Below are 27,707 nucleotides of genomic sequence, written 5' to 3' on the forward strand. Positions count from 1 at the left end.
GGGGCATACGGCTCTGGTATGGTCTTGACCATCTGACTTTGAGGTGCATGTTGAACCAATGCTGACAAGGTAGGAGATGACAGCTACTCGCAGATCATTACTATATTGTGAGATTCTGCTTCATTCCGCTAAGAAAGCAGCAGTGAGGCGTACACAGAATCACCACCCGCCCCCCCTGTGTGATGCATCTCATTGTTCCTGCTCGGTGCTAAGCCTGATGTGAGCCCAGACAAACGTCCAGTGTAGGCAAATTCTGTTTGCTCCACTGAATGCCTGGTGAGAGTTTCTCTGTGTGTCTCTGTTACCCGGGACCCCAGCAGCCTCAGCTATTCATCCTCAGAATTTCAGTGTCTGGATGGAATCCAAGTGGGTAGTTAAGGCTCAAGAGTCATTTTAAGGGGAAAGGGAATGAATCATTCCAAACGACGAGGGAACACAGATCTAAACCTCAGTGACTAAAATTACACACCAAAACCAAGAGTTGGACCAGATCCCCCATGGCAGGCTTAAAGCTACCTTTCATAATGGTTGTCTTCCCAGCTTTGACAATGTCGTTTTTGAACCTTGGAGAGGGTAAGTACTGAGTCCGTGTAACATTGATCTGACCAACAGATTGAAGTTGACCTGGGATTATTTCATTCTCTTTCAATGTATTTATTTGATTCTGGAATTAACCTATGTAAATTCCTCTATTTATTCACCTGTTAACTATATATCTGTTTATCAAGTATGTGTGTGTGTCTACCTTTGGCTACATGTAAATGTAAGCTGTGTTCTGCCTCTTAATTGTTTGAGATAGATATGTACTGTAAAATAAATTAAACTCTGCTTTGATTGTAATAATATTTTAGGAGTGTTCTGCTATCTGTGAGATGTGTTTATTATATATAATGGTCCCCTAGGCCTGCTAAAGGAGACCAGAGACCATGTGTTTGTTTAAAATTGTAGAATTGATGAATATTAAGCAGTCACAGGATTACATCTTGTACCTCTCAGTAAGAACAAATTTGTTGTTGCGGGGATAATGCAAGAGAGAAGAGTTCAGATTCTTGCATCATTTGAGTGAATATTTCTGAAAGAGGAGTGTTGTACTGTTCAGGCCAGTTTCTCTTTGGGATAGTAAATCAGTGAGGATAGGAGATTTCTATGTACGTAGTCTTGTTCACAACCCCAGGCTGTTTGAAGTTGCTTTACAGCCAATAAGCTACGTACAATCTAAGAAACAAGGTAGTCAAATTCACACAAACCCAAGTACGATACTCAGGAATAGTGATTTGTCAATTAACAGATACATGCTTTTCGGGAAGTTGGTTCAGGGATGAATAATGGTCACAACAGTGGGAAGAACATAATCCCTCAGTAAGTGGGACTTAAACCTTATGGTAAGAGATCTGGGTTTAAGTTTATTTTGAGAGCTGGTCTTCCCTGAGCAGGGAATTCTCATACATTGATGGCTTGGAGTGAGGCCAGCACTTTGCACTCTTCTCAGCAGCACCATCACATTCTCCCACAGTCTTGCTAAAACCAGGAGTGACAGTAAGGTTACCATGCTGCAATTTATGAGCGTGATTTATGGATGGGGGCTTTGCTTGCTGGTGGGTGGTCTTCTCACTCTTTCTTCAACACACTCCCATTGTCTGCCACTGTTTGTGAATACCATTTGAATTCCACTTTGAAGTCAGCCATTGGGGTGCCCAGTTTGAATGCATGGAGCTGCCCTTCAATAAAGGCTTTTCCATGCATAATCATTCGGCAGCTGTTCATTTCAGCTTCTCCTTTAGCCTGTGACTTATTCAACAGACGAGAAAATACTGTAATCATTCCTGATTCCTCTGTCTGTGCTTTTCTATGCAAGATAACAAATTAACTGAACATTGCAGTTGAAATTTGGTATCCACCATCAGGTAAAGAAAATAAGAGCTTGCATTTCCAGAGTGCCTTAGAATGGTGCAAAAGCATTTTCCATGTCAAATGCTTCATGTGTAATATGTTTCTGTGCCCTTGCATTTGGAATCACAGCCCTTGGTTGTTCCAATTTAGGCTCTGTAATACTCGGCACCCAGGAGATCCTCTTCTTGCGTATGGCGTGCACAGCCCAAAGTTGTAAAACAACTTGTTCTGTTTGATGTTTAAGAAGGAACTGCAGATGCTGGAAAATCGAAGGTAGACAAAAATGCTGGAGAAATTCAGCGAGTGAGGCAGCGTCTATGGAGCAAAGGAAATAGGCAACGTTTCGGGCCGAAACCCGAAGGGTTTTGGCCCGAAACGTTGCCTATTTCCTTCGCTCCATAGATGCTGCTGCACCCGCTGAGTTTCTCCAGCATTTTTGTCTACCTTGTTCTGTTTGATCTTCTGTTTGTGCACGCCAGGTTGATTGCATTCGTCGAAACAGGATGGACCACGTGAAGGTTGCAATCGCCCACCCAACCCAGGAGATTATGCAGAAGGACAACATTCAGCCTGTGCTGGTTCATTGAAAGAACTTACAATTAGATTGCTTTCTTGAAAGCAGTAGAAATTGTTCCATTAAAGCATATTTTTGTAATTTGCTGCTGAATTTTCCATCACCCTTTAAAACAGTTCATTCCAGACCCTCAGATATCCTGGTCGCAGTGTGAGCCTGCCATGGGGAACCCACCTTCATTCATGGCAATTCACTGATTTAATTTATTAAATGGTCTCACCATCTGTATTACAGGATCACTTTAGATGGTCACCTGGAGTTGTTTGCAAAAGTCAGTTATTCACCTTTTCACACAGTGCACTCCAAATCATCAGGGCCTGCAGTAAAAGAAAAATAAAACTTGGATATCTGTCTTTTGATTCTGATCCTCCCACGGTTGAAACAATTTCCCCTTGTTCACCAAAATCCCTTATTATTTTGAACTCCCCTCTCAAGTCTATTTAAGCCTCTCTGTTCTCAGGGAAACAATCGCAGCCAGTACTCCAATTAATTTTCACTGTGACATTGATCACACACATTCGATAATCCAAAGGCTTAATACTCTTGGAAGATTAATTTGGGTTCTGGAAAATCATGGCTACTCCTTGTTGCTAGCTGCAGCTGTTGATTGAAGTGGTAAAGTCACATAAATAACATATCTCCAAAGGGAGCTTAGTCAGCCCATCATATCTGTGGTAAGTGAAGAAGAGCTACCTATTCAATTCCGAATTTCAAGTGTGTCCGCAGCCCTGAGGGCCACAAATCTTCAGACATTCATCCAAGTCTAGTTTAAATGTGATGGGTATTCTGCACAGGTAACTAACAGGCAGTGAACTCCAGACTTCCACCACCTTCTGGACGAATACATTTTTACTTACCTCATGTAAATCTGCCTTCATTCTCTTTGAGAGAAACAGAGAACATAACCCTTAAACTATCTGATCTTTCCTCACAATTTCCCAGCCTAGCATTTTAGATGCAAAATGCTGGAGTAACTCAGTGGGATAGACAGCATCTCTGGAGAGGAGGAACGTGTGACGTTTGAGGTTGAGACCCTTCTTCAGACTGAAGGCTATTAAACCTTTCTTCTGTTATACAGAAATCAATGAATCTGTGATTTGCACCAAGGACTTGATGGAAGTGGAGATTCCCAAATATTTCTTCTTAACGAGGATTCCTCCAGTATATGTAAGTAAATTGCAAACGAACAGCAGTATTACGTGAAGAAACATAGCAGATAATGCACCCAGTCTGAAATAATTTAATGGAGAAGATCATGTTGACAGTGGACAACCATGAGGTAGTGCAGCTTTCTCATAGCTCTAGTGACCTGACTTCAATTCTGATCTACGGCCCTGCTTGTGCACACCATGTGTATTCTCCGTATGACCATGTGGTCTCTCCTTATGGCCTTGGACATTTTCATTATGACCATGTAGGTTTCCCCTTAAGACCATGGGTGTTCTCCTTTGACCATGTGTACTCTCCTTATGACCATGTACATTCTCCTTATGTCTATGTGGGTTTCTCCTGGTTGTCTCCCACATCCCAAGACATGCTGGTTGTTAGGTTACTGAGCTACTGTAAGTACCCCCTACTGGCTGGCTGGCGAGAGAATTGGAGATGTCAATTTTATATATGTGGAGGAATTGGATTGATGGAATTCTCTGAGACCTGGTGGGCCAAATGGCCACCTTCTCTGTGGTAAGGAAATAAGAAGAACCTTTCTTTAGGTCGGACCAATTTATTTAGTCATTTTAACATAAAAAAAGGATTGAAAAGATACATTGTTAATGCTATTTAAGAATAAATTATCCCCATCAGTTTTATAGAAACAAGGGGAATAGTTTTTTTTTTAAATGGATACTATTTTGGTAGAATGAACAATTCAATTGCTTCTCTAAGAAAATAAAACATGCCACCTGCCCATTTCAGTGAAATGTTAGCTATGTTACTATTTCCACAGATGCTGCCTGACCTGCTGAGTGTTCCCAGTATTTTTGGAATTTATTTCAGATTTCCAGCATCTGCAGGTCATTTGATTCATATTCTCGTATGTTCCCATCTTGTCTTTATTAACTTCTAAGAAACAAAGTGCTGGATTAACTCAGCGGGTCAGGCAACATCTCTGGACAACATGTACAGGTGATGTTTCAGGTTGGGACTCTTCCTCAGACTGGTCATTTTGAGTAAACCATCATCTGCAGTTCCTTGTTTCTACTTATTCACTCCTATGTCTCCTTGTGGTAATGAGCTCCAGATTGTTTACACACTGAGGAGTACTAGTAGTAATATTGGTGATCATTGGTGACTGCTATGTAGCACCTTTAATGTGGTCAAGCATTCCTTGATGTTAAACAGGAGTGTTATCTGACAAGATTTCTGTAGGAAGAAACAGAATATCTAATAGTATAAATGGTGCAGTTGAGCAAAGGAATCTAGTATTACAGATACATAACCCCAATGATTGATGAGCAGATTAAAGAAACAAACAAGGCCTAGGTTTAACATATAGAGGGATAAAATGAAAAGTAGAAAAGTTATGTTAAACTGGGCCAGAACTTCTGTTGGTCACCCATAATTCTGTGTTGCAAATCTTATCAAAACATTTCATGATCTTAGAGATCTCTATCAGCATTATTCCCAGGCTACCACCCAGTTATTTTGTCCTTGTCAATCTTGTCATACAGCATTCGTACAGGAACTCCTCCATGAAAGCTTTTATCTTTACATCCACTCTGACCTGTCACAGGTACAGGGACGATGGTTTGCTGGGCAATCTGGATTGTGGTAATGGCTGCAACAGGCTTTTATGGCCAGCTGCGGCTTGGACTTTCAAAATAGTGCCAAAACCTGGCGATTCTTGTATATGGTCTCAGTGAGATACTTCTGTACACCATTGTACTTAATCTGGGATAGTATTTATGTGTGGTAATGATTTACTGAACTGTATGCAAAATTAAATATCGACATTGTACCTTGGTACATGTGACAATAAAGAGCCATTGAACCAAACATAAGGAGCAGTAGGGGACTTATATGGCAGCAGTCAGGGTGGCATTTCTACCTTTGCCGTGTTTCTCCCTGGCGTTGATCACTTGACATTTTATTTGATTTTGCACTATACTAAAATTCGACACCAAAATCAGTCACAGCCTCCTTACAGGTAACTGATAGATATTCATACTGTGTGACATTCAAGTGATAGTAGCTAAAAGTTTGAAATGACTGTTGTCTTTGACTTATTGCAGATTAGGGATCTGCATCTGAATGATCCTGAATGTCAGGGAACAGAGACTGAAGACTTCTACGTGTTCAGTGTAAAAACAAACCTTTCAGACTGTGGCACCCTAACGGTAGGATCCCCTGGGCTTTCAATTACTTGCTTTGATTGTAACTTGTGTTAATAATTGCAAAGTCATGTTGACTCCTGGTTAAAGACATTACCAACAAGTCAGAAATAAACCAGGTGATGCTACAAAATGCTCAGTAGACCAGGCAGCATCTGTGGAGAGAGAATCAGGTTAACATTTCAAATTATTAACTTTGACGTCAGAGGTGTTTTGGCGACGCTTGCCCTACAGAACATTTTACAGCATTTTCTTCTAGTAAGTAAGTAAATTTGATTTATATAGCACGTTTAAATCAACTCGCGTTGAAACCAAAGTGCTTTACATAGAAGAAATAATGAAGTTTCCGTACATCCTTCTATTTCAGATTTCCAGCATTTGCAGAACTTTGCTTCCCAAAAGTGAGGACATTATTTTCCCTTGTAGTATTTACTAAATCCAAGCACAACCATGAGGATGCAGCTCTTGTACTTAGATATCCATTTGCTTCGGTGATCTGACATTGTTATGATTTTAAGTTACGAACAGAGATCATGTTGGTTCACTGAATTTATAAAACTGGTAGCTTGTGTGTAAAGGTGAATAGTATAATAGATTTTTTAAGATAATAACTTCTTACTTACAGAATTGTTTGTTGTTGTCAGCATATCATTGATACATAAGAGGGTTGCACTGCAACAATTAATTCTAGGCAATGCAGGCTGAGTCCCTAAATGTGTTTATATTTATTTACAGGATGTGGTGCCTATTGCAAGGCCACCCATTGCTTAAATTAGTTGGCTTGAAAGGCCATTTCCGAGTACAATTAAGAGTCAAGTAAATTGTTATTGATCAAGAGTCACGTATAGGCCAAACTGATCAATGTTCTTCTCCAAAGAGCAGCAGTGAACCAGATAGACATTTAATAACAATCTGGTAGTTTCGTAGCCATCATTACAATGCAGGATTTATTTACCTTTACTGATACCGACTGTCATGAATTCATGAAGCAATGGAAATTTGCAAAAGGAGTAAGAAATGAAAGTCACCCCAAATACTTTTGGTGCTACATCTTCCTGTGGCACTGTCTCTGTTTTTCAAATGGGCATTGATGGGAGTGTTTCTGCATGAGAGGATTGAGTCTTATTGGGATTGAGTGCACTCGGATGAATAATTAAAAGGGCTGGGTTTGATTGAAAGGTGAGAGGAGATTTCAAGCTGGCTTTTTGAAATAATAACGAGTTAGTGGGCCAGCTGAATGATTTGAATGAGATCCTTAATGTAGGAGACCTGGGCTGCTTGAATTCAATGTGCCAAATATGCCTTGAGGCTCTTTGATGTAATGTTGCTGTAGCTGAATGCTCTGGATAGTCATTTTGCAAAATGATTAATTGTTTCCAGGACTCTGATGATGTGCACATCGTGTTCAGTAACACAATACAGAACAATAACTCTGGCATTATCACCAGAACCTACATCAACCTCACCTTTGCGTGCAGATACCCACTGAACTACATTGTGCAGCAGATCAATGCGGATAACAAGATAAGTGCTGACACCAGGTAACTACTGCGCATCAGGAACTCTGCTCAATTCCTTCCTCTTTGTAACAACTCTCCCGACCAGAGACAAACGAGCCACGGCCAAGTCCAATTAACCCGGTCGTACAGACCTACCGGTCTGTAGGACAGTTGTACAGGGTCTTGGTGAGACCACACCTGGAGTATTGCGTACAGTTTTGGTCTCCAAATCTGAGGAAGGACATTATTGCCATAGAGGGAGTGCAGAGAAGGTTCACCAGACTGATTCCTGGGATGTCAGGACTTTCATATGAAGAAAGACTGGATAGACTAGGCTTGTACTCGCTAGAATTTAGGAGATTGAGGGGGGATCTTATAGAAATTTACAAAATTCTTAAGGGGTTGGACAGGCTAGATGCAGGAAGATTGTTCCCGATGTTGGGGAAGTCCAGGACAAGGGGTCACAGCTTAAGGATAGAGGGGAAATCCTTTAGGACTGAGATGAGAAAAACATTTTTCACACAGAGAGTGGTGAATCTCTGGAACTCTCTGCCACAGAAGGTAGTTGAGGCCAGGATCAGGGGGTATGGAGAGAAGGAAGGTACGGGATACTGAGTTGGATGATCAGCCATGATGATATTGAAGGGCCGAATGGCCTACTCCTGCACCTATTTTCTATGTTTACCCCTTGTAAACCCTGGAGTCCAGCAGGGGCAGGGAGAGAGGAGGCTGTGGGAGATATGATTTTAGACCCTCATATTTGTCTCTAGAAATAAAGCCCATCGAGTGAGTTCACCTTACTGTGTGTGCCAGTGTATGCATTATTGAACTGGTGTTATGGCTGATGCCACAACTTGTATCCAGGGCTGCTGCCTCTAATTCACTGTTCTTTTACCAGAACCATCACACTGAACACGGAAGATGGCAACTTCTCTATTGCAATGATGCTTTTTAAAGATGAAAATTATACGGATAAGTGGACCAGTGTTCCTTTTCTGAGTCTGGAAGATAACATCTATGTGAAAGTCACCATGGTATGAATTATTTCACACCGTTGAAATTTGATCTCGGAAGCACGTAAGGGCAGTGACAGGATGTGATTTGAGTGGAGAATCGTTGTAAAGGCTCATGCAAAGTAGTGTCTTCCCCTGGTCACTTCTACAAGGTTATAATAGATAACATTTTGGGCGTTACATTGGGCTGCCCATAATTCTATCATCACATGGCAAACTACAATAGAAACCATAACATGACAGGCACTGAAGGTGGATATTCAATCCATTACACCTCCCAGTGCACTGCACATTTTTCACCACTCCTTCAAGTGTTTATCCAGTTTGCTTTTAGACTCAATGGGCATTCCTTCCTTTTAGCCTCAGAATTAAAGGGCGCTCTTTTCAAAAGGAGGTGAGGAGGAACTTGTTTAGTCAGAGGGTAGTTAATCTTTGGAACTCATTGCCACAGAGGGCTGTCAGTGGAGGCCGTCAGTGGATATTTTTAAGGCAGAGATTGACAAATTCTTGATTAGAATGGGTGTCAAGGTTTATGGGAAGAAGGCAGGAAAATGGGATTAGGAGGCATAGATCATCCATGATTGAATAGTTGAGTAGACTCGATGGGCTGAATGGCCTAATTCTACTCCTAGACCTTGTGAACTGAATTAGTTTCCACCATCTCTTGGATTATGCACTCCAGATCATTGGAGTTTGTTTATATAAAAACATCTCACTCCTTTTGCCAACTAACAGAAGATCCTCTGGTCCCATACTCTCAAACAGTGTAAGCAGCTGCTCCTCGCTGACTTTGACAAAAGCCTGAGGGTGACAAAGGATGACCGGATGACCACAACCACTTTCATACATCGTCTGAAATACATTCCTTTCTTCAGACAGTGACTCTGTTAACTTCCACACAATTGTTTTAAATAATTTGTTGAAGTTCAGCCCAGAATTCATTCCTATTAAGAACACTCTTTCTGCAGAATGATCATTTCCTTCAACCTGTGTCTTGCATTCCTTGTGGGCCTGTCCCACTTAGGCGATTTTTCAGGCAACTAACGGCAGTCGCCTGAAAAACTGGCAACTGGAACACACACACGCACACGCACACGCACACGCACACACACACACACACACACACACACACACACACACACACACACACACACCCACACACACACACACACACACACACACACACACGCACACACACACACACACACACACACACCTTCCTTCACCAGCCCGTTATGCAGGCGGGGTACAGGGCAAGCGGGGGGAGCGCTGTCTGACGGTGCAAAGCCAATGTGATAGATACACACCGCGATGAACAGGAAGGTTGCCGCTGTAATGGCGCTATAAAGCACAGTGTACGGTAAGTCCTTTAAAAGAGGGGGGGAGAAGGAGTGGAGACAACTTTTAAGAAGCCAGAGATATACGGCTGTGAAGCTCGGCGGACATTAACATTACCAGTCGGTTATCCTTGGTTCTGAAAACTACTGTTTACGTTTTTTGTCCCAATGAGCCAAGGAAATTCACCGGTCAGCACTGGCTACAACCTACGAGAATCTAAGAGAACCTTCAACTTCCTGGCAACCCACTAGGACCTCCTGGCGACCGACCTGCGGCACGAAAATTCTCGCTACTCTCCATGGCGGCTTCATTCTGGTCGCCGTTAATTTTTCAACATGTTGAAAAAATTTGCGGCGACCATAATGAGGCCGCGACTAGTTCCCAGAATGCGGGAACTCCTCACGACCATGAAGGCGACTCCCCAGCAACCACCCGCGAACATGTGGCGACCGTGTGGTGACTGCATAGTCTCCTGCAGTCTCCTAAAAAGTTGCCTAAGTGGGACAGGCCCATAAGGTAGCATCTTGCTGTTCTTTGCTTTTGCAGTCACTCTCTATCCAATAAAACAGCAATTCCACTTTCAATCCTGTGGAATTTAATTTACATAAACTCTGAAATGTAATATATAAGGCCGCCACCTTCCCACTCTCTGGCTCTGCATTACATTGCAATGTCAGATCCTAATTTGAGGAAGGACATCCTTGTGATTGAGGCAGTGCAGCGTAGGTTCACGAGATTGATCCCTGGGATGGCGGGACTGTCATATGAGGAAAGATTGAAAAGACTAGGCTTGTATTCACTGGAGTTTAGAAGGATGAGAGGGAATCGTACAGAAACATATAAAATTATAAAAGGACTGGACAAGCTAGATGCAGGTAAAATGTTCCCAATGTTGGGTGAGTCCAGAACCAGGGGCCACAGTCTTAGAATAAAGGGGAGGTCATTTAAGACTGAGGTGAGAAAAAACGTTTTCACCAGAGAGTTGTGAATTTATGGAATTCCCTGCCACAGAGGGCACTGGAGGCCAAATCACTGGATGGATTTAAGTGAGAGTTAGATAGAAATCTAGGGGCTAGAGGAGTCAAGGGATATGGGGAGAAGGCAGGCACGGGTTATTGATAGGGGACGATCAGCCATGATCACAATGAACGGCGGTGCTGGCTCGAAGGGCCGAATGGCCTCCTCCTGCACCTATTTTCTATGTTTCTATGTTGCCGACTTGTTACCAAATGGTTCTGCAGATATACGTGGTACCATTTCTTGGAGACATCAAATTATTACCTACGGCAAGAACTTACTTGCTGGGGAAGGTCAAGTATAAGTGAATTTTGATCAACGTTGTCTTCTCTTCAGTCCTCTCCAAAAATATAAATGTCTATTTTGGCTGCACTGGGAAGTTCAGGCTTTGGTTAGCTTCACACTAAATTGTTTTTATTTATTTATTAATATATATTTTTTGTTTATGATATTTTCTATTAAGTCCTGACTACGGGTGCTGTCAGTACGGAGTTCTCCCTGTGACCTGTGTGGGTTTTCTCCAGGTGCTCCGGTTTCCTCCCACCCCCCAAAGACGTACAGGTTTGTAGGTCAATTGGCTTGGTATAATTGTAAATTGTCCCTAGTGTGAGTAGGATACTGTTAGCGTGCGGGGACCACTGGTCGGCGCGGACTCGGTGGGACAAAGGGCCTGTTTCCGCACTGTATCTCTAAACTAAACGACTGTGTTTACAAGCCTATTGTGCTGCTGCAAGTAAGAATTTCATTGTTCTGTTTTGAAACATATGACAATTAAATACTCTTGACTCTCTTCAAGCGTTTCACATAGCTGGAGGATACTTGCCCCTGTTGCATCTCGTTGATTCTGTAAACCTTCACCCACCACTGGGTGTCACCATGGCCACAGCAGGAGGACGCAATTGGCCACCCCTGATCTCCCCTCATCAAACATTCAGTGACAGCCGCACCAAATTAAAATGGCGGAGGCAAAATAAATCGCGGCACAAGGCACTCATTCTCCCGAAGATTATTCCCAAGTCCAAGCCACGAGCCCCCACCGATGGGGAATGCCAGACAAAGTGCTCCCCACCTCTTCCACACGGCCACCTTTCTGGTTTTCATGTTCTTGGTGTTAAAGGCAGAGGTTCTTCAGCCTTGTCACAAAAACCTTGTCTGCTTCCATCTGTAGTTAGTAAGCGAAGGTTGAAACAGGTTGTCTGCAGCATTGGACACTTTTACACTTTAGAGATACAGTGCGGAAACATAGAAACATAGAAAATAGGTGCAGGAGTAGGTCATTCAGCCCTTCGAGCCTGCACCGCCATTCAATATGATCATGGCTGATCATCCAACTCAGTATCCTGTACCTGCCTTCTCTCCATACCCCCTGATCCCTTTAGCCACAAGGGCCACATCTAACTCCCTCTTAAATATAGCCAATGAACTGGCCTCAACTACCTTCTGTGGCAGAGAGTTCCAGAGATTCACCACTCTCTGTGTGAAAAATGTTTTTCTCATCTCGGTCCTAAAGAAACAGGCATTTTGGCCCTCCAAGTCTGCTCTGACCAGCGATCACCCCGTATTCTAGCACCATCCCTGGCCTGAGCTGAGTTTCCCGCCTTCCAACTCCTCCATCACCCAGGCAGCCTCAGTTCTCCAGAGATGCTGCCTGACCCGCTGAGTTACTCCAGAATTTTGTGACTATCTTTAGCCTCAGTAACACTGTCTGCTCCGCTTCAGTTCAGCTGTTTTTGATGTTCCCCAAGGTGCTGGAGATACCTCCAGATCAGACAGTTCAAAGCTCCCCGCCCGGCCTGCCATTCTCAGCCCCCCAAATAACCCGAGGCCATGCTGCTCATCACCAGACCTGCACCCAGCTTTGCTCAGCCATCAATCCTGCTCTCGCTGACCCAAAGTGCTCTCCATTGGTCCCCACCCTGCTTAAATTTCTCATTATCGTGTTGCCCGAGACATAGCCCTCCCTATCTCGTCCCCCTTCCTGATATCACTCTTTCAGCTCCTACATCTGGTTTAATTTCTTTTTCACCTCACAAAGTGCTCAGGAACCTAAAGGAGCCATTGTAGGAGTATCTGGATGAACACTTGAGTCACAGAGGCATTCAAGACTACAGGCCCAGTCAGTGCTGATGAGTAATTGATGGTCATGATGGGCCAAGGGGCCTGTTTCTATGTTGTATCAATCTATGACTATGACTTGAAAGCTAGTCATTATAGCCACTGTCCTTACAGGGACAGGAGTTACAGCTGATGAACATTGAGCCTTCAGTTGGCTGGCACTATTAGGGAGCCCTGCTTCTGGCAAACATGGAATGAGTGTGAATTGCCCCATTATGTTCAATTGCCCCATTGTGTTCTGATGAGATTTACAGAATAGAAGTGATTGGCACCCAAGATTATGAATCGCTCACTTCAAGACTGAGCCGGATTCTGTACCAGTCTATGGAATCTACCTCAGATCATTCTCAAAAATCAGAATTGTTCCCCTTTCCTGACTTAATTGCCAAATGGAGGAAATTCCATCAAGAAACAGAACTCTGTTTAGCAGATGTCTACCATGAGCAGGAGGTGAAAAGTGCTTGCTTTAGTGCAAGTACTCGTTCCAATCCTAGGATTTATCAAAGATTTTTGTAGCTAACAAAAAAAAATGTTTATGTCCAGGTCCCACAAACAACAGGAGCACCAATGACCAAATGATCCAAATCAGTCTGATGAAGGGTTTCGACATGAAACGTTACCTATCCATATTGTCCTGAGATGCTGCCTGACCCGATGAATTATTCCAGTACTTTGTGTCTTTTGTAATGGAGCATCAGCAGTTCCTTGTTTCTACTAATCTCTTTGTTGTTTATTGAGAGCTAAAGGCTATGGGAGAAATGTTTTGTGTAGGCAATAGACAATAGGTTCAGGAGTAGGCCCTTCGGCCCTTCGAACCAGCACCGCCATTCAATGTTATCATGGCTGGTCATCCACAATCAGTACCCCGTTCCCTCTTTCTCCCCATATCCCCTGACTCCGCTATCTTTAAGAGCCCTATCTAGCTCTCTCTTGAAAGTATCCGGAGAACAGGCCTCCACCGCCCTCTGAGGCAGAGAATTCCATAGAAGGAATTCCACATAGGAAGGAACTGCAGATGCTGGTTTGCACTGAAGATAGACACAAAAAGCTGGAGTAACTCAGCGGGTCAGGCACCATCTCTGGAGTCAAGGAATGGGTGATGTTTCAGGTCGGGTCTGAAGAAGGGTTTTGACAAGAAATGTCACTTATTCCTTTTCTCCAGAGATGCTGCCTGACCCGCTGAATTACTCCTGCTTCTTGTGTCTATCTTTGGAGAAATATTTTGTCCACTTTCAAAGCAATGGCATGTTCGTTTCACTGTTCAAGAGGGCAGATATTGCCTTGGTTTAACATCTCAACAGATAGATGGATTGGTTAATAATTAAGTCACTCATTAAATTTACACAAAATCAGTAAGAATGTAACCTTTGTTTTCTCATTCCTCACTATTATGATTTATTTCCAGTAGAAATGTTTTTTCATCAGTTAGAGTCAAAGACTTATACAGCATGGAAACGGGCCCTTCTGCCCAGCGTGCCCATGCCAACCATAGTGCCCCATCTACACTACTCCAACCCGTCCATGCTTAGCCCATATCTCTCTAAACCTTTCCTATCCATATACTCATCCAAATGTATTTTAATTTCTGCCTCAACTACCTCCTCCGGCAACACATCCCATATACCCACTACCCTTTTACAACATATTCCAGCTCCCCACATCACCAGTATGATCTTTGTGGTTGCTTTACAGATACCAACTCACTTATCTGTGCGCCTGGAGAAGTGCTGGGCAACGCCAACCAATGAGCCTCATCATAACACTCAGTATGTCTTCATTAAAAACAGGTCGGTGACTGGTCCATTGTTTTCACAAAGACGTTGGTTGCTAGGTTAATGATGGGATCAGAGCAGTAAGAGACAAACAAGTCAGAGCTCACTACTCAAAACCGTCTTAACGAAAGCGCATCAGTTTCAACACTACAAAACGTGCCAAGGTCCCCACTTGTACAAACATATTATTCAGGAGAACTTGTCTCATACAGTAATACAGTGCAGTAGGGCGACACAGTGTGCAGCGGTAGAGTTGCTGCCTTACTGAGCTAGAGAATTCGATCGTTACTATGGGTGCTGCGTATACGAGTTTGTTTGCTCTCCCTGTGACACTGAATGGATTGACCATGGATGAGAGTATTATTAAAGCATTCAGACATAACGTAGTTAGTAAAGACACTGATGCTTTAAAATAAAGAAAAATAAATGTTTTATTAGCTTCCCCTCCGAATCTGTGGGAAAACTAGGTAACAGAACTTAAGATGGCACGAGCAAATACCCCTGGTCCGATAATGGGTTTGTTATAAAACCGCTGGAACGTTCTTTCGTTCACCCATCCTGCAGCCGCTAGGATGTCATCAAGGGGTACGTCCATCGTTCTTGCTGCCGACGTAGATGCAGCCCTGGTGGAGTGAGATTTAAAGATATGAGTATTTATTCCCGCTACCACCATTACCTCCTTTAACCATCTGGAGATAGTTTGTGTTGACACCTTACGGTGTGGTTTCTTGTGGCTGATGAGGACCGATTGTTCTGAGCCTCTGAGGTTCTCCGTAACTCTCAGGTAGTGGTGTAAATATGTTACCACACACAATCGTTGGTCCTCTGGATATGCCAGGAACTGGATCTTCATCCCTGGCATTCCTGGCCTGCTCTGTTTGATCAGGTCCTTAACAACGAAAGTTATGTTATTCGTATTGCTGGTCATGTAGTCCAGTCGTAGTTTTTGTAGTGTCTGGACTCTTTGGGCTGTTATTAGCGCCATCAGCATAACCACTTTCAATGTTAGTTTTGACAAAGATAAGGCCATTGGCTGTCCTCACTGACGAAGTAAGGTCAGTACCATGCTCACATCCCATGTGTCCGTGTACCTAGGCCTTGGGGGTATCGAATTGTAAATTCCCTTCATGAATTTTATTACGAAGGGGTGCGTTCCTATCGGCCCATGCCCTGCCTCCAGTGTCAGATAGGAGGACAGTGCACATCTGGCACTGTTGACTGCGCTATAACTTAATTTATAGTCATAGTACAGTGCTGATAGGAACTCCAAGACATCCGTTATCCGAACTGTGTTGTATGCTATATCGTTTGCATGGCAGAAAGCTTCCCACTTCTTAATATGAGTGGCATACTGTTTTTTGGTACTGTCCCTCCATGCCTTTGTGATGACATCCACAGTTCGTTCGGATAGTCCAATGTCTTGAAATGGCCTCCTCAGAATCTGCAAACCAACAAATTAATCCGGTCAGAAAGTGGATGGTTGCTCCCTGAAACTGGGTTTACTAGGAGATCTCTCCTCTTAGGTACAACCATTAATGGCTGGACTATGATCCCCAATATTTTCGGGAACCAGGCTTGTGTAGGCCAATCTGGTACTACTAAAATGCCTGTGGCTTTGTCTTGCTTGATTTTAGTCAAGCATCGGTTTATGAGGCAGAATGGTGGGAAAGCATAAATATACATTCCTCCCCAGTTTAGAGAAAAAGCATCCACTGACTCTGCTCCTGGGTCCGGCTCCCAGGACACATATCTGGGTAATTGATGGTTTAATCTAGATGCAAACAGATCCAAATCTGGAGTGCCAAATCGTATAGTTATTTCATTGAATACCGTACGATTCAACATCCATTCTATGTTATCATTAAACATTCGTGACCTTGCATCTGCCACCGTGTTATATCTTCCTGGTAGATATACTGCCGTAACCCAAATATCCCTCTCGATGCACCAGTGCCAAATGAGGTTAGATAATCTGTCACAGGATACAGATTTTACACCACCCATGTGATTGATTTATGCTACCGCAGTAGTGTTATCAATCTGGATTTGAACATGCACATGTTGCATGTTGTTACAGAGAGACTTGAGCCCATATTGTGCCCCCAACAATTCTAGGTAATTGATTCCATATAGTTGGAGTATAGCAGACTCTTGCTCATTCCATCTGCCTCCACAGCTCCTGACTGTGTTTGTGGCTCCCCATCCTAAACCGCTTGCGTCGGTTTGGAGAAACACTGATGGGCTCTCAAGTAAGATTTCTCTTGAGCTGAGTCTTATGTTTGCCATCCACCATTGTAGTTCAATAATGGCTTCAGCTGGTAACCACATAGATTTGCCAAACTGACCTGCATGTAATTTCAATGCTCGTTCCTTTGCCCGCTGTAAATGCTGGTAATGCAAAGGTCCGTAGCGTACTGCAGGAAAAGCAGCTACCAATTTGCCAATTACACTTGCTGTTTGTCTGATAGTTGGTTTGTGTTTTTCTATCAGATCATTGCAGGCTTTCCTCAAGTCTTGTTGTTTGCCTTTAGGCAAAGTCACCAACATGGTTATTGTATTGATAGTAAATCCTAGGTAATCAATTACCTTGGTAGGAGTTAATTTTGATTTAACTGGATGGATTAGGAACCCAAGTTTTTCAAACAGGGTTTTGGTTGCCTTGACTGTTGCTTCTGCCAATTCTTTGTTGACTCTAAAGATGAAAATGTCATCCAAATATGCCATGACTATGTGATTTTGAGATCTTAGCAGCCCCAGAATTGGTTTCAGTAATTTGGTAAACAGTCTAGGGGCTGATGTCAACACATTTGGCAGAGCCTTGTATTGCCATAATTGACCCATCCAGGTAAACTTCAAATATCTCCTATACTCTTTGTGAATAGACACCGAATAGTATGCATCTTTGAGGTCGATGCATGCCATATAGCCATTTTTGGAAACCAACTGAGTTGCTGTTCCAAAATTGTCCATTTTAAAGTGTTTATATTGCACATATGTATTGAGTTCCGTAAGATCCAAAATAATGCGGATCCCTCCATCTTTTTTCTCTTTTGAGAATAAATTGGATATAAATTGGTGAGGTTCTGTGTATGACCTCTCAATAACTTTATTGTCAGATAACGTTTCAATTTCTTTTTGTATATTCATTGTGTCTTTTTGGGAAAAGACATATGTGCGAATATTAGAATGTGTTGGCGGTGGTGATGAATTCAAATTGAACTCAATTTTGAATCCTTCTATACTGTGCAGTATGAATGGATCCTTAGTAACCCAACACCATTCTTTTAAGAAGTATTTTAACCTTCCACCCACCTGTAAGTGAGGTTCGTCTGGTATGTTCCCTGAGGAACTGGTTTGACTTACCTCTGTTGTTACTAGCGGCGTGGCGCTGGTTTTCGTCCGCGAGGTTTGGGGAGCAGAGCTGGTGGTTGCTCTCTCCTCATCCTCGCTGTCGGCCTGCTGGGGCCTGCCCCTAAAAAAGACCTTGACTCAGGTGTGAATCTTCCTCCGGTGCCTGGCTCTCTAGGTGTAAAACGCCGAGAGCTGTAGGGGTGGAATCTCGTGGATGGACCCCTGGGTGTAGCCTCACCTCTTGTTATGAGACGCACGGTTTTTGCCTCATCATCCAGGTCCCGTACCTGTCTTGACAGGTCTTCCCCGAACAGGTAGTTTGCGGGCCGGATGTTGCTAGCTTTGCAAAGAGCTGCGAACTTCGAATTTATTGCTGGTTTTATTGCATCTTTCCGAATGCAGTTTATTTCGAAGCGGGCATTACATAGCAGTGCCATGGTATCCTGCTCCCGGTCAGTGAGGAGGCCTCCTTCCACACCTCCTGCAAATGAAGTAATTCCAGACCCCAGCAGGTTTAATACTTTTTGGAATTTCAGTTCCTGGTTCCTGATGATGGGGCCTATTTGCCCCCAAATTATATGGTTCACCGCTTGAACCTTGAGGGAAGCACAGTTAGATGGTGGGGGGTACCTGTTCAGGGTTTCTTCCATGACGAGATCTTTGAGTTGATGAGACGCCAAGTAGTTGATGTTACTTGCTAGGTCTTCATCCAAGGGAGCACCCAGTGATGTGGTAATCGCAAACTTAGTTGATTGTAGAGGTACTTCCTCCAATCTCCCCTGGGAGTGTTCCCCCCTTGTGCTTCCAAACTCTGAATCCGGGTAATCCCCGTATGTACTTCCCCCTTCCATGGGAAAGACATAGTGCTGCCCAGAGTATGAGGCTGCTGGCACGGTCTGTAGAAGGGACTCGTGCTGATATTGCTCCTTTCTCCGGAGTTTATCATTGTGGAGCAGCTTCTCCACAAGCTGCTCCATCTGGGAGAGTCGGCCTCGGACGCTTCCCGATGAGGGAGGGTATCCCTCTTCCCCGGACTCATCCGAGTCTACGGGTCTGGCAGACTTATGGGTGGCTTTACGCCCCGCTGGGACCACCACGGTGCTTTCCTCCTGCACCAAGTCTGCTGCTGCCGGTTCTGATGCCGGCGGCAATGTCGGCGAAAAAGACCGTCGTCCGCTACCGGGAATGCTGCGGTCTTCGACATTTTTTGGGGCACTGAAAAACAAATAATTTCTTTAGCCCGAACATAAAGCGCAGGGTAAGTGGTTCAACTTTCCTTACCTGCCACCTTTTTAAAATCCCAACGGCTAGGAGGACGCAGTGCCTCTCCAGTCCGTTGCGCGCGTTGCTTTCAGACGTAATGACGCGCACGCAGACGGACGGCCCTTCTTCACGTAGTCACTCACGTGACTCCGAAGTAAAATTGATCTTTTGCTTGAAGTGTCTGGTACACAGAAAATTGAACTACAAGCAGTTCTTATAACAGTATAGAGTGAATCCATTTAGTCTATCGGGACCATGCCTGCTCTTAGGGGAATAATTCTCCCCTTCTCCTTATTTTCGTGTAACTCCACAACTGTTGCTGTCTCTCATATGTGCCGAACGACTCATTTTTGCTACTTACCTATACTCGGGGTAACCTACAGTGGACAATTATCCTACCATGTCTTTGGGAAGTGGAAGGAACCTGGAGCAGTTGGCCAGAATCTGCACGATCACAGGAGGAATGAGCAAACTGCAAATCGATAGCACCAGGGTTTCCAGATTTTACCAGTTTATTACAAGGTGCATGTGACTGTTTGCAAATCTGCCGCATTTTGATACACCTACACTACCATGTTTTATGTCGATGTTTCAGCAGCATAATTCCTGAGATCAGAAATGCACAGCCCTCTTAACATCCCCCTGGAGAAACTGAGATGACATTTTTGACATGGATATTGCAGTTCGATTATGGAGTTCACATGGGGACGGGAGATCAATTTGTGCTCAAATAAAATGCGGTTCAGGTTTAGTCAGAGAATGATGAGGGAAGAGGCTATTAAGAGGACTGTGCATTTCAGATCGAAGGAAATATGCAGGGTTTTATATTGAGAGTAGTGCTGTCTATGACTAGAATAATAAAATTCAGTATCGTGTTTGCAACTGATCCATCAGCGAACTAAATATTCACAAAGAAAGGTCAATGAATTAGTGGTAAAAGTTCCATCTCATCAGATCATATATCAATGGGAATTGTCAACTCCAGTTGTTTTCATCACATGACTTGATGCTCCTGACGGGTTGTTCAACATATCTGTCATGGTGCACCACCTTCCTTCCAAGTCCACAGGCTCTTCATTTTTCAATTCAGCCCACGCCGACCATCGATCATCGTTTACCCTAGTTCTACATTATCCCACTTTCTTATCCACTCCCTACACATTAAGGGCACTTTTACAGAGGCCAATTAACCTACAAACCCGCATGTCTCTGGGAGGTGGGAGGATACTGGAGGAAACCTTTGTGGTCACAGGGAGAATGTGCAAATTCCACACAGACAGAGCCCGAGGGCAGGATCGAAACCGTAGTCTCTGGTACTGTGAGGCAGCAGCCCTACCAGCTGTGCTGCCCTGTTCTTTTCAAACTCAGCAGTTGTGCTGTCCTGCCCAAGTGTTACTCCTGGGTTCTGCTCTCACCGTATATCCTGGATATTAATCCTCAATTTCTCGAGGCTATGGGGACAACTTTAGAGGGTTGGTACCAGAGGCATAGAAGATGAAAGCAATAGAAATGGTCTACGATTTGTGTAGATTCACTCAACATTGCTTTGGTTGTTACTGACAGGATTGTGTTGTTCTATTAACAGCTGCCCAGAGGTAACAACTGAACACACCTTATCGGTGAAAGCAAATGGACAAGGTTCGGAGGCCAGATTTCGGATTCAAATGTTTAAGTTTGTGGGGAACTCCTACAATGATATCTTCCTGCACTGCCATGTTCAAATATGTCACAGTGCAGTTGTCCAATGCAAGCCTGTAAGTATACAATGCTGTAAGTTGGAAGGGTGTTGTTGCAACTTGAATGTTTGAGAGATCATTTCCCCTCAATAACAACTGGCCTGCGAGCTCAGCCTCAGGTCTCAAATCTCAGCCATAACAATCAGCATGATGTGATCTAATTTTTACCCCTTGCTTCCCATGGCATTTTGGACATGGAAATTGCAGTCTCGATGATTGGGTTAAAGTTGTGACTGAAGATCAGTTTTGGTTCATATAAGGTGCAAATAGTCACATTCTGTCACGGACAGTCACAGGTCGAGAGGGGGCTGTTAAAAGGCATTTCTAAACTAAGGAATCATATAGAATTTTACATTGAGAAATGTACTGTCTGAGGCTGAAATAATATAATTCAGCTTTTAGCTGTTCTGTCACTGAATTAAATATTCACATTAAAAGGTCAATGAATTGGAGGTGACATTTCCACTTTGTCTCTCTATGAACATCTGTTCATATCCCATTGTTTGGAAATTCTCATTGTTTGAACATTTTGATGGTTCAGCGTCTGCCTCACCAGGTTCTGTTTCTCACATGTCCTTTATATACACCCCAACACTGTCTCCTGAACTCCTTTAAACATACCGGGACCCTATTTCCTGCACTAGCTTTAAACTCACTGACTCTATTTCCTGCACTCCTTCTCAACACCCTGGAGCCCTGTTTCTGCATGTTGTTTAACTTCGCCAGGTTCTGCTTTACTGCTTAAACACACCAGGGCCGAATTTTCCATGCATCTTTTAAAATTGCTGGTTCATTGCGAATATGAGAACATAGAACAGCACAGCAGAGCACAGGAATGTGTCATTCGGTCCCCAATGTTTGTGCCAAACATGATGCCAAGTTAATCTGATCTCATCTGCCTGTACATAATCAATATCCCTCTATTCCCTGCACTTCCATATGCCTCTGTAAAAGCCTTTTAAATGCCACTATCGTATCTGTCTCCATCACCACCCCTGGGCATGCAATCCATAAAGTCATAAGGGAGAGGAGTAGAATTAGGCCATTCAGCCCATCGTCTCCTTCCTCAATCAATCATGGCTGATCTATCTCTCCCTCCTAACTAATTCTGCTGCCTTCTCCCCATAACCTCCAACACCGTACAAATCAAAAAAGCTATCAATCTCTGCCTTAAAAAGATCCACTGACGGCCTCCACAGCCTTCTGGGGCAAAGAATTCCACAGATTCATCAATCTCTGACGAACAAAATGTCTCCTCATCTCCTTCCTTAAAGAACATCCTTTAATTCTGAGGCTATGGCCTCTGATCCTAGACTCTCCCACTTGTGGAAACATCCTCTCCACATCCAAGCCTTTCACTATACTGTACATTTCAATGAGGTTCCCCGTCTTTCTTCTAAACTCCAGCAAGTACAGGCCCAGTGCCAACAAACACTCATCATAGGTTAACCTGCTCATTCCTGGGATCATTCTTGTAAACCTCTTCTGGACTCTCTCCAGAGCCAGCGCATCCTTCCTCAGATATGGTGCCCACAATTGCTCAGAATATTCCAAATGCGGCCTTACCAGCGCTTTATAGAGCCTCAGCATCACATCCCTGTTTTTGTGTACAAACCCTCTTGAAATAAATGCTAGTGTTGAGTTTGCTCTCTTTACTACCAATTCGACTTGCAGATTAACTTTTTGGAAATCCTGCATCAGCACTCCCAAGTCATCTTTGCACCTCTGATTTCTGGATTCTCTCCCCATTTAGAAAATAGTCTACGCCTTTATTCATACTACCAAAATGCACGACTCCACACTTTGCTACACTATATTCCATCTGCCACTTCTCTGTCCACTCTCCCAACCTGCCCAAGTCCTTCTGCTGTCCCTGCTTTCTCTATACTGCCTGCCCTTCCACCTATTTTCATATAATCCACAAACTGGGCTACAAAGCATTCAATCTCCTCGTCCAAATCATTAATATACACCGTGAAGAGTTCCACAGCACCGACCCTTGTGGAACTCCGCTAGTCACTGAACCATTCCAGGCCCCCATTACATTCTATGTAAAAAAAAACTTGCCCCGCACATCTCCGTTAAATGTTCCTCCTCTCACCTTATAGCAAAGCCCTCTAGTGTTGGACATTTTTCCACTCTGGGGAAAAAAGGTTCTGACCGTCTATCCTATATATGCCTCTCATCATTTTATATACTTCTATCAAGTCTCCCCTCAACCTCTGACGTTACAGAGAAAACAATCCAAATCTATCCAAACTCTCCCTTTAACTGAAACCCTCTAATCCAGACAGCATTCTGATGAACCTCCTCTGCACCCTCTCCAAAGCCTCCACATTTCCCCTGTCATGCGGTGACCAGAACTGCACACAATACTCCAAATGGGGATGAACCAAAGTCCTTTAGAGCTGCATCATGACTTCCTGACACTTATATTCAATGCCTTGTTATTGTACTGCTGTGTAAAGATGAATTTACATTGCATTGGGGTGTAATAGGAATAATATCCAAAACCCATATGTCCTGACATTGTTGGGTTATTGCAGTTTAACTATACGATTGTCATTGTTAGCACTCTCAGGATGTGTGGGTCTTCAAAGCAAATCAGAATGATAACTGAGCACCAAAGATTCCACTCTGAGCACAGGTTTTATTGATATATTGCATTATTTTGCATTAAGAATATTTCATCAATTTGTTAGGAATGATGAAGAATTTCTTTCCCTAAAATATACTAAATTCAGAACATTTGTAAGTATATTACACAGTTCATTCACATGCCACCATTTACAGCACATTTAATTTAATTTGCTCAGAAGTATATTTTATCAACATGTGATCAACTTTTTTTATTTCACCTAGATTCCTCGAATGGTAAATGGGAATGTTTTTGTCCAGGGCTCAACCCCTCAGTGTCCAGTGCTGGAGGGCCTTTAACTGTGGCCTTTCCCTTAGAGCCTTGGCAGCCACTGCACCTTTGCTTCAATGTATCCCAAAAGCTGTAGCATGCGCCTTGCAATATGCCAGGCTGCAGCATTCGGCGTGGGCGGCTGCATATACTGGAAGATCAACAAATTTCAGGCAGACCGTAGTTGATGATCTTTCAGCAAAGAACATAGAACTGTAGACTGAGGCAGTAACTATTGGCATTCGATTGTCCTGTTTTTACCTGGGCAATTTCTTACTTTGTCCCGGTGATCAAAGTTTTGGCACAGCTTTTTCCTTTGTTCGTAACTCGTAAACTGGAGCAAATATAACAGTATCTACCCTGTCCAATTCCCTTAGAATTTTATATATTTTTATAACATCACCCCTCATTCTTTTAAACTTCAAAGACTACAAATCCAACTTCTTTAGCCGCCAATAATAGGACAACCCTCTCATCTCAGGAATCAGCCAAGTGCATACATTGGACTTTGTGCCATAACCTGATGGACATGGCCAGGAACTTACCGCCTGCGGTTCACTTAACAAATATAAAGAGTTGCAATAAAAATAATAACACTCAATAATTCACACATCAGTCTGAAGAAGGGTTTTGGCCCAAAACGTTGCCTATTTCCTTTACTCCATAGATGCTGCTGCACCCGCTGAGTTTCTCCAGCATTTTTGTCTACCTTCGATTTTCCAGCATCTGCAGTTCCTTCTTAAACACTCAATAATATTTTTTTTGTATCTTCAAATTGAATCTAATGTGTAGATTAAGTTAATGTTCAAAATGTTCCAAAAATGATATAAACAATAATTACCTGTATTTGAACAGAATTGCAGCAGTTTTGATGAGGTAGCAAGAGCACGAAGGGAGCTTGCCTCATTACACATTGTTTCTTATGGACCAATCAGTCGAAAATCATCCAATACAAAATCAGCGAACCCAGGTAAACCACTCCAAGGTCACTTTATCTCGGGAGTTTGTTGTCTCACCATCTATGAAGTCAATGGTTCAATGGCCCTTTATTGTCATGCTTCTTCCTCCTTTTCTCTCGCGGTCGGCGGGATCGCAAACATCCGCAGTCGGCGCGATCGAAACATCCGCAGTCGGAGCGATCGAAGCCCCCGCAAAAGGGCAATCGAGGCTCCCGCGATCAGGGCGCTCGAAGCTCCTGCGGTTGCAGCTCTCGAAGTTGATCCCTAACAAAGGGACCGACAGCTCCACGATGTTAAGGCCGCAATGCGGACGGAGATACGATACGGAAAAAGTCGCAGGGAAGAGATAAAAAAAGTTTTCCCCAACTCCCCCCCCCCACCCAATACAAATACTAAGACATACAATTAAAACAATAAACAAAGAAAGGGACAAGACAGGTTGTTGGAAAGGCTGTCACTTACGGCGCCACCCGGTGGTATGGCATTGGCATGGGCACACCCAGTCATGGACATTTCCTACACATACATGCATCAGGAGGACAAATGCCCTCATCCAGTGATCAGGAAAGATGTTCCTAGTGACCTGGCCAACATTTCTGTCTCGGCCAACACCATTAAAACACATTATCTAGCCATTTGTTCATTGCCGTTTGCATCATGTCAGTCCACAAATTGGCTCACAATTTTCCTATACGACAGCGGCTGTACTTCAGGAAAGCACCGCATTGGCTGCAATACACTTTGGGGTTCAGAGTGATTGTGCAAGACAATCTAGCTCCCATGGACTGTACAGGGCCGGACACGCTCCGGTTTCTTCACACCCCAAAGTCATGGGGGTTAATAGGTAAATTAGCTGCTTTATATTGCCCTTAAAATGTGTAGGTGAGTGGCAGAAAATGGCGGGAGTTGATGGGAAAATGAAAAGAATGAAATGAGATGAAAGCGAAGAAGGGTCACTTATTCATGTTTAGCAGAGATGCTGCCTGACCTGCTGAGTTATTCCAGCACCTTATGTCCTTTTGTGTATTAAACAGCATTTGCAGTTCTTTTTTCTGCATGATCTACTATGGATTTTGTTTTAGTTGCACAATGTACTCCGGTTTTGCACTTGTGCTCTGGTTACCTAGTATTACTGACTATTGATTTATTAAGTTAGCATCTTATCTCCACGGTGGTTTGTTGAAAATCTTTTGATGTTTGGTACACTTATTAATGCAAGTTTCTTCTCACTGCAGGAGCAGTATATCTCCCCCATGTTGAAACTTGCATCTTGACTGGAGTGCTACTGGTAGCGCTGATAACATCGGCTGTGCTGTACAAACTCTGGCTGCGGACAGAACGTTCAAACCCCGCAACCCGTGTGCAACTAACTCTGGCAAACTTCTCTCATTCTGAGCCAGCATCTTGAACAATGTTCCTCACAACTTCCAATTACTCCTCGTATGCCATCCTCATCTTAGTCCATGGTCCTGCAGAAAACATAACTCTCTTCTGAGTTCATCCTAATTCAGTATCATCTCACCATCCTATTTTAACTCACCTCTTTCTTCCTCTTTGGTCTGTGTGGAATTACGCAGTTTGGAAACAGACCCATCAAGCACCCATTTATATCAACCCTACACTGATCCCATTCCTTACTCTTCACTTTCCCATCAACTCCCCCCCCCCCCCCCAGTTTCTGCCACTCATCTACATGTTCTGGGGCAGCTAATTAACCTACTAACACGCATGTCTTTGGGGTGTGGGAGGAAACCAAAGCTTTGGGTGGAAATCCATGCAGAGAATATGCAAAGTCTACACAGATAGTACAAGAGTCACTCAAGCTATAAGGAAGCAGCACTACTGGCTTACCCTACCCATAAACCATTAAACACAGTTCTCTTTATTACCATCGCATCCCAATATTCTACTGACCAGCAACCTCAGTCTTACAGAATATCATACATTTTCATTCCCATATGTTTTCTTCTGGTACCCAAAATTTATTGAGTACAGTAAACCCTTGCAATAACGGTGGGGGAGGGGGGGCAGGATGGTGTCTGTTATTGCTGATTGTCTGCTATAACTGACTGAGGGAGGGGGGTAAGGTTGTAAATTTTAACCCAAGGCTGTCAGGAAATAAACACTATGCTGGGGAGGGGGGTGGGAGGAGATGGTTAAACTTGTGGGAATTCATAGGCTGGGGAGCCACAGAGGACTCAGCCCCTCACATGATGCGCCAGGGACAGGGCTGGTACACACACCGCTTTCATGCTGCCTGCTCTCTCTGCTCCTGAAATCGGAAGCATGCCACGTGGCGCCACCTCATTAAGTAACTGACAGAAGTGGGGGAACGGTGCAACGGGAGGCTGGGTCCGCTACAATCAAAATCCGCTATATAGAGGTCCGTATTTGCGAGGGTTTACTGTACATGTCTTCAGTAAGAAGGTTATGATAAAAATGAATCTAAAGGTGTACCAAGTTCTTCCTTCAGTTCCTTGTTGGGCAGAGCCCTCTGGAATAGTTTTTGTAAGGAATTGTAAGGAATGCACAAATATTACTGCTAAAACGCTTAAAATGATGTAAAAGAATCTGAAATAAATGAAGCATAGAAAATGTATTAAATGCTTAAAAATTAAAATGACTAAGCTTGGATTTCCAATTCTTAATACATGTACATCTTTAAAGAACCTCAAACTCAATATTTTATTAACACGATCTGTAAAGAACACACAACAGTTACCATTTCCCCTCCAGTATAATTGTTCTGTTCTTGGATAGCACCTAGGATCAAAGCTGTACACCATTCAACTCCTCTCCTTTCCTGCCTTTTACTCTGTATCTCCTGAGTGACTCAGTGGATAACATGTCTTCAGGGTTTAAGGGCTCTGTTTTAAGTTCCACTCAGGTCATGATAGATGTGACACAAATTTCAAGTCTATTTTTCAGCACAGCTTCCAACCG

General features: G+C 43.4%; 1 protein-coding gene across 1 annotated transcript; it reads left to right on the top strand.

The window, feature by feature from the left end:
- Positions 1 to 223: 223 nt before the first annotated feature.
- LOC116973613 (pancreatic secretory granule membrane major glycoprotein GP2-like) lies at positions 224 to 27,387 on the top strand. Its single transcript, XM_033021849.1, has 9 exons — positions 224 to 573; positions 3,543 to 3,631; positions 5,695 to 5,799; positions 7,174 to 7,334; positions 8,191 to 8,326; positions 14,468 to 14,562; positions 20,747 to 20,915; positions 24,661 to 24,775; positions 26,000 to 27,387. Exons 1-9 carry the CDS (start codon positions 498 to 500, stop codon positions 26,170 to 26,172), a joined length of 1,119 nt encoding a protein of 372 aa, XP_032877740.1. The 5' UTR covers positions 224 to 497; the 3' UTR covers positions 26,173 to 27,387.
- Positions 27,388 to 27,707: the final 320 nt, after the last annotated feature.

This window comes from Amblyraja radiata, chromosome 5 (assembly GCF_010909765.2).
Source record: "Amblyraja radiata isolate CabotCenter1 chromosome 5, sAmbRad1.1.pri, whole genome shotgun sequence".
NCBI lineage: Eukaryota > Metazoa > Chordata > Chondrichthyes > Rajiformes > Rajidae > Amblyraja > Amblyraja radiata.

What these genes read in the sequence shown, in the direction of transcription:
- LOC116973613 (XM_033021849.1), top strand. Translation starts at nt 498, where the DNA reads ATGGCAGGCTTAAAGCTACCTTTCATAATGGTTGTCTTCCCAGCTTTG. An exon ending in GTTTTTGAACCTTGGAGAGG is followed by an intron (nt 574 to 3,542) that starts GTAAGTACTGAG and finishes TCTGTTATACAG; the next exon opens with AAATCAATGAATCTGTGATT. An exon ending in TATGTCTTCATTAAAAACAG is followed by an intron (nt 14,563 to 20,746) that starts GTCGGTGACTGG and finishes TTCTATTAACAG; the next exon opens with CTGCCCAGAGGTAACAACTG.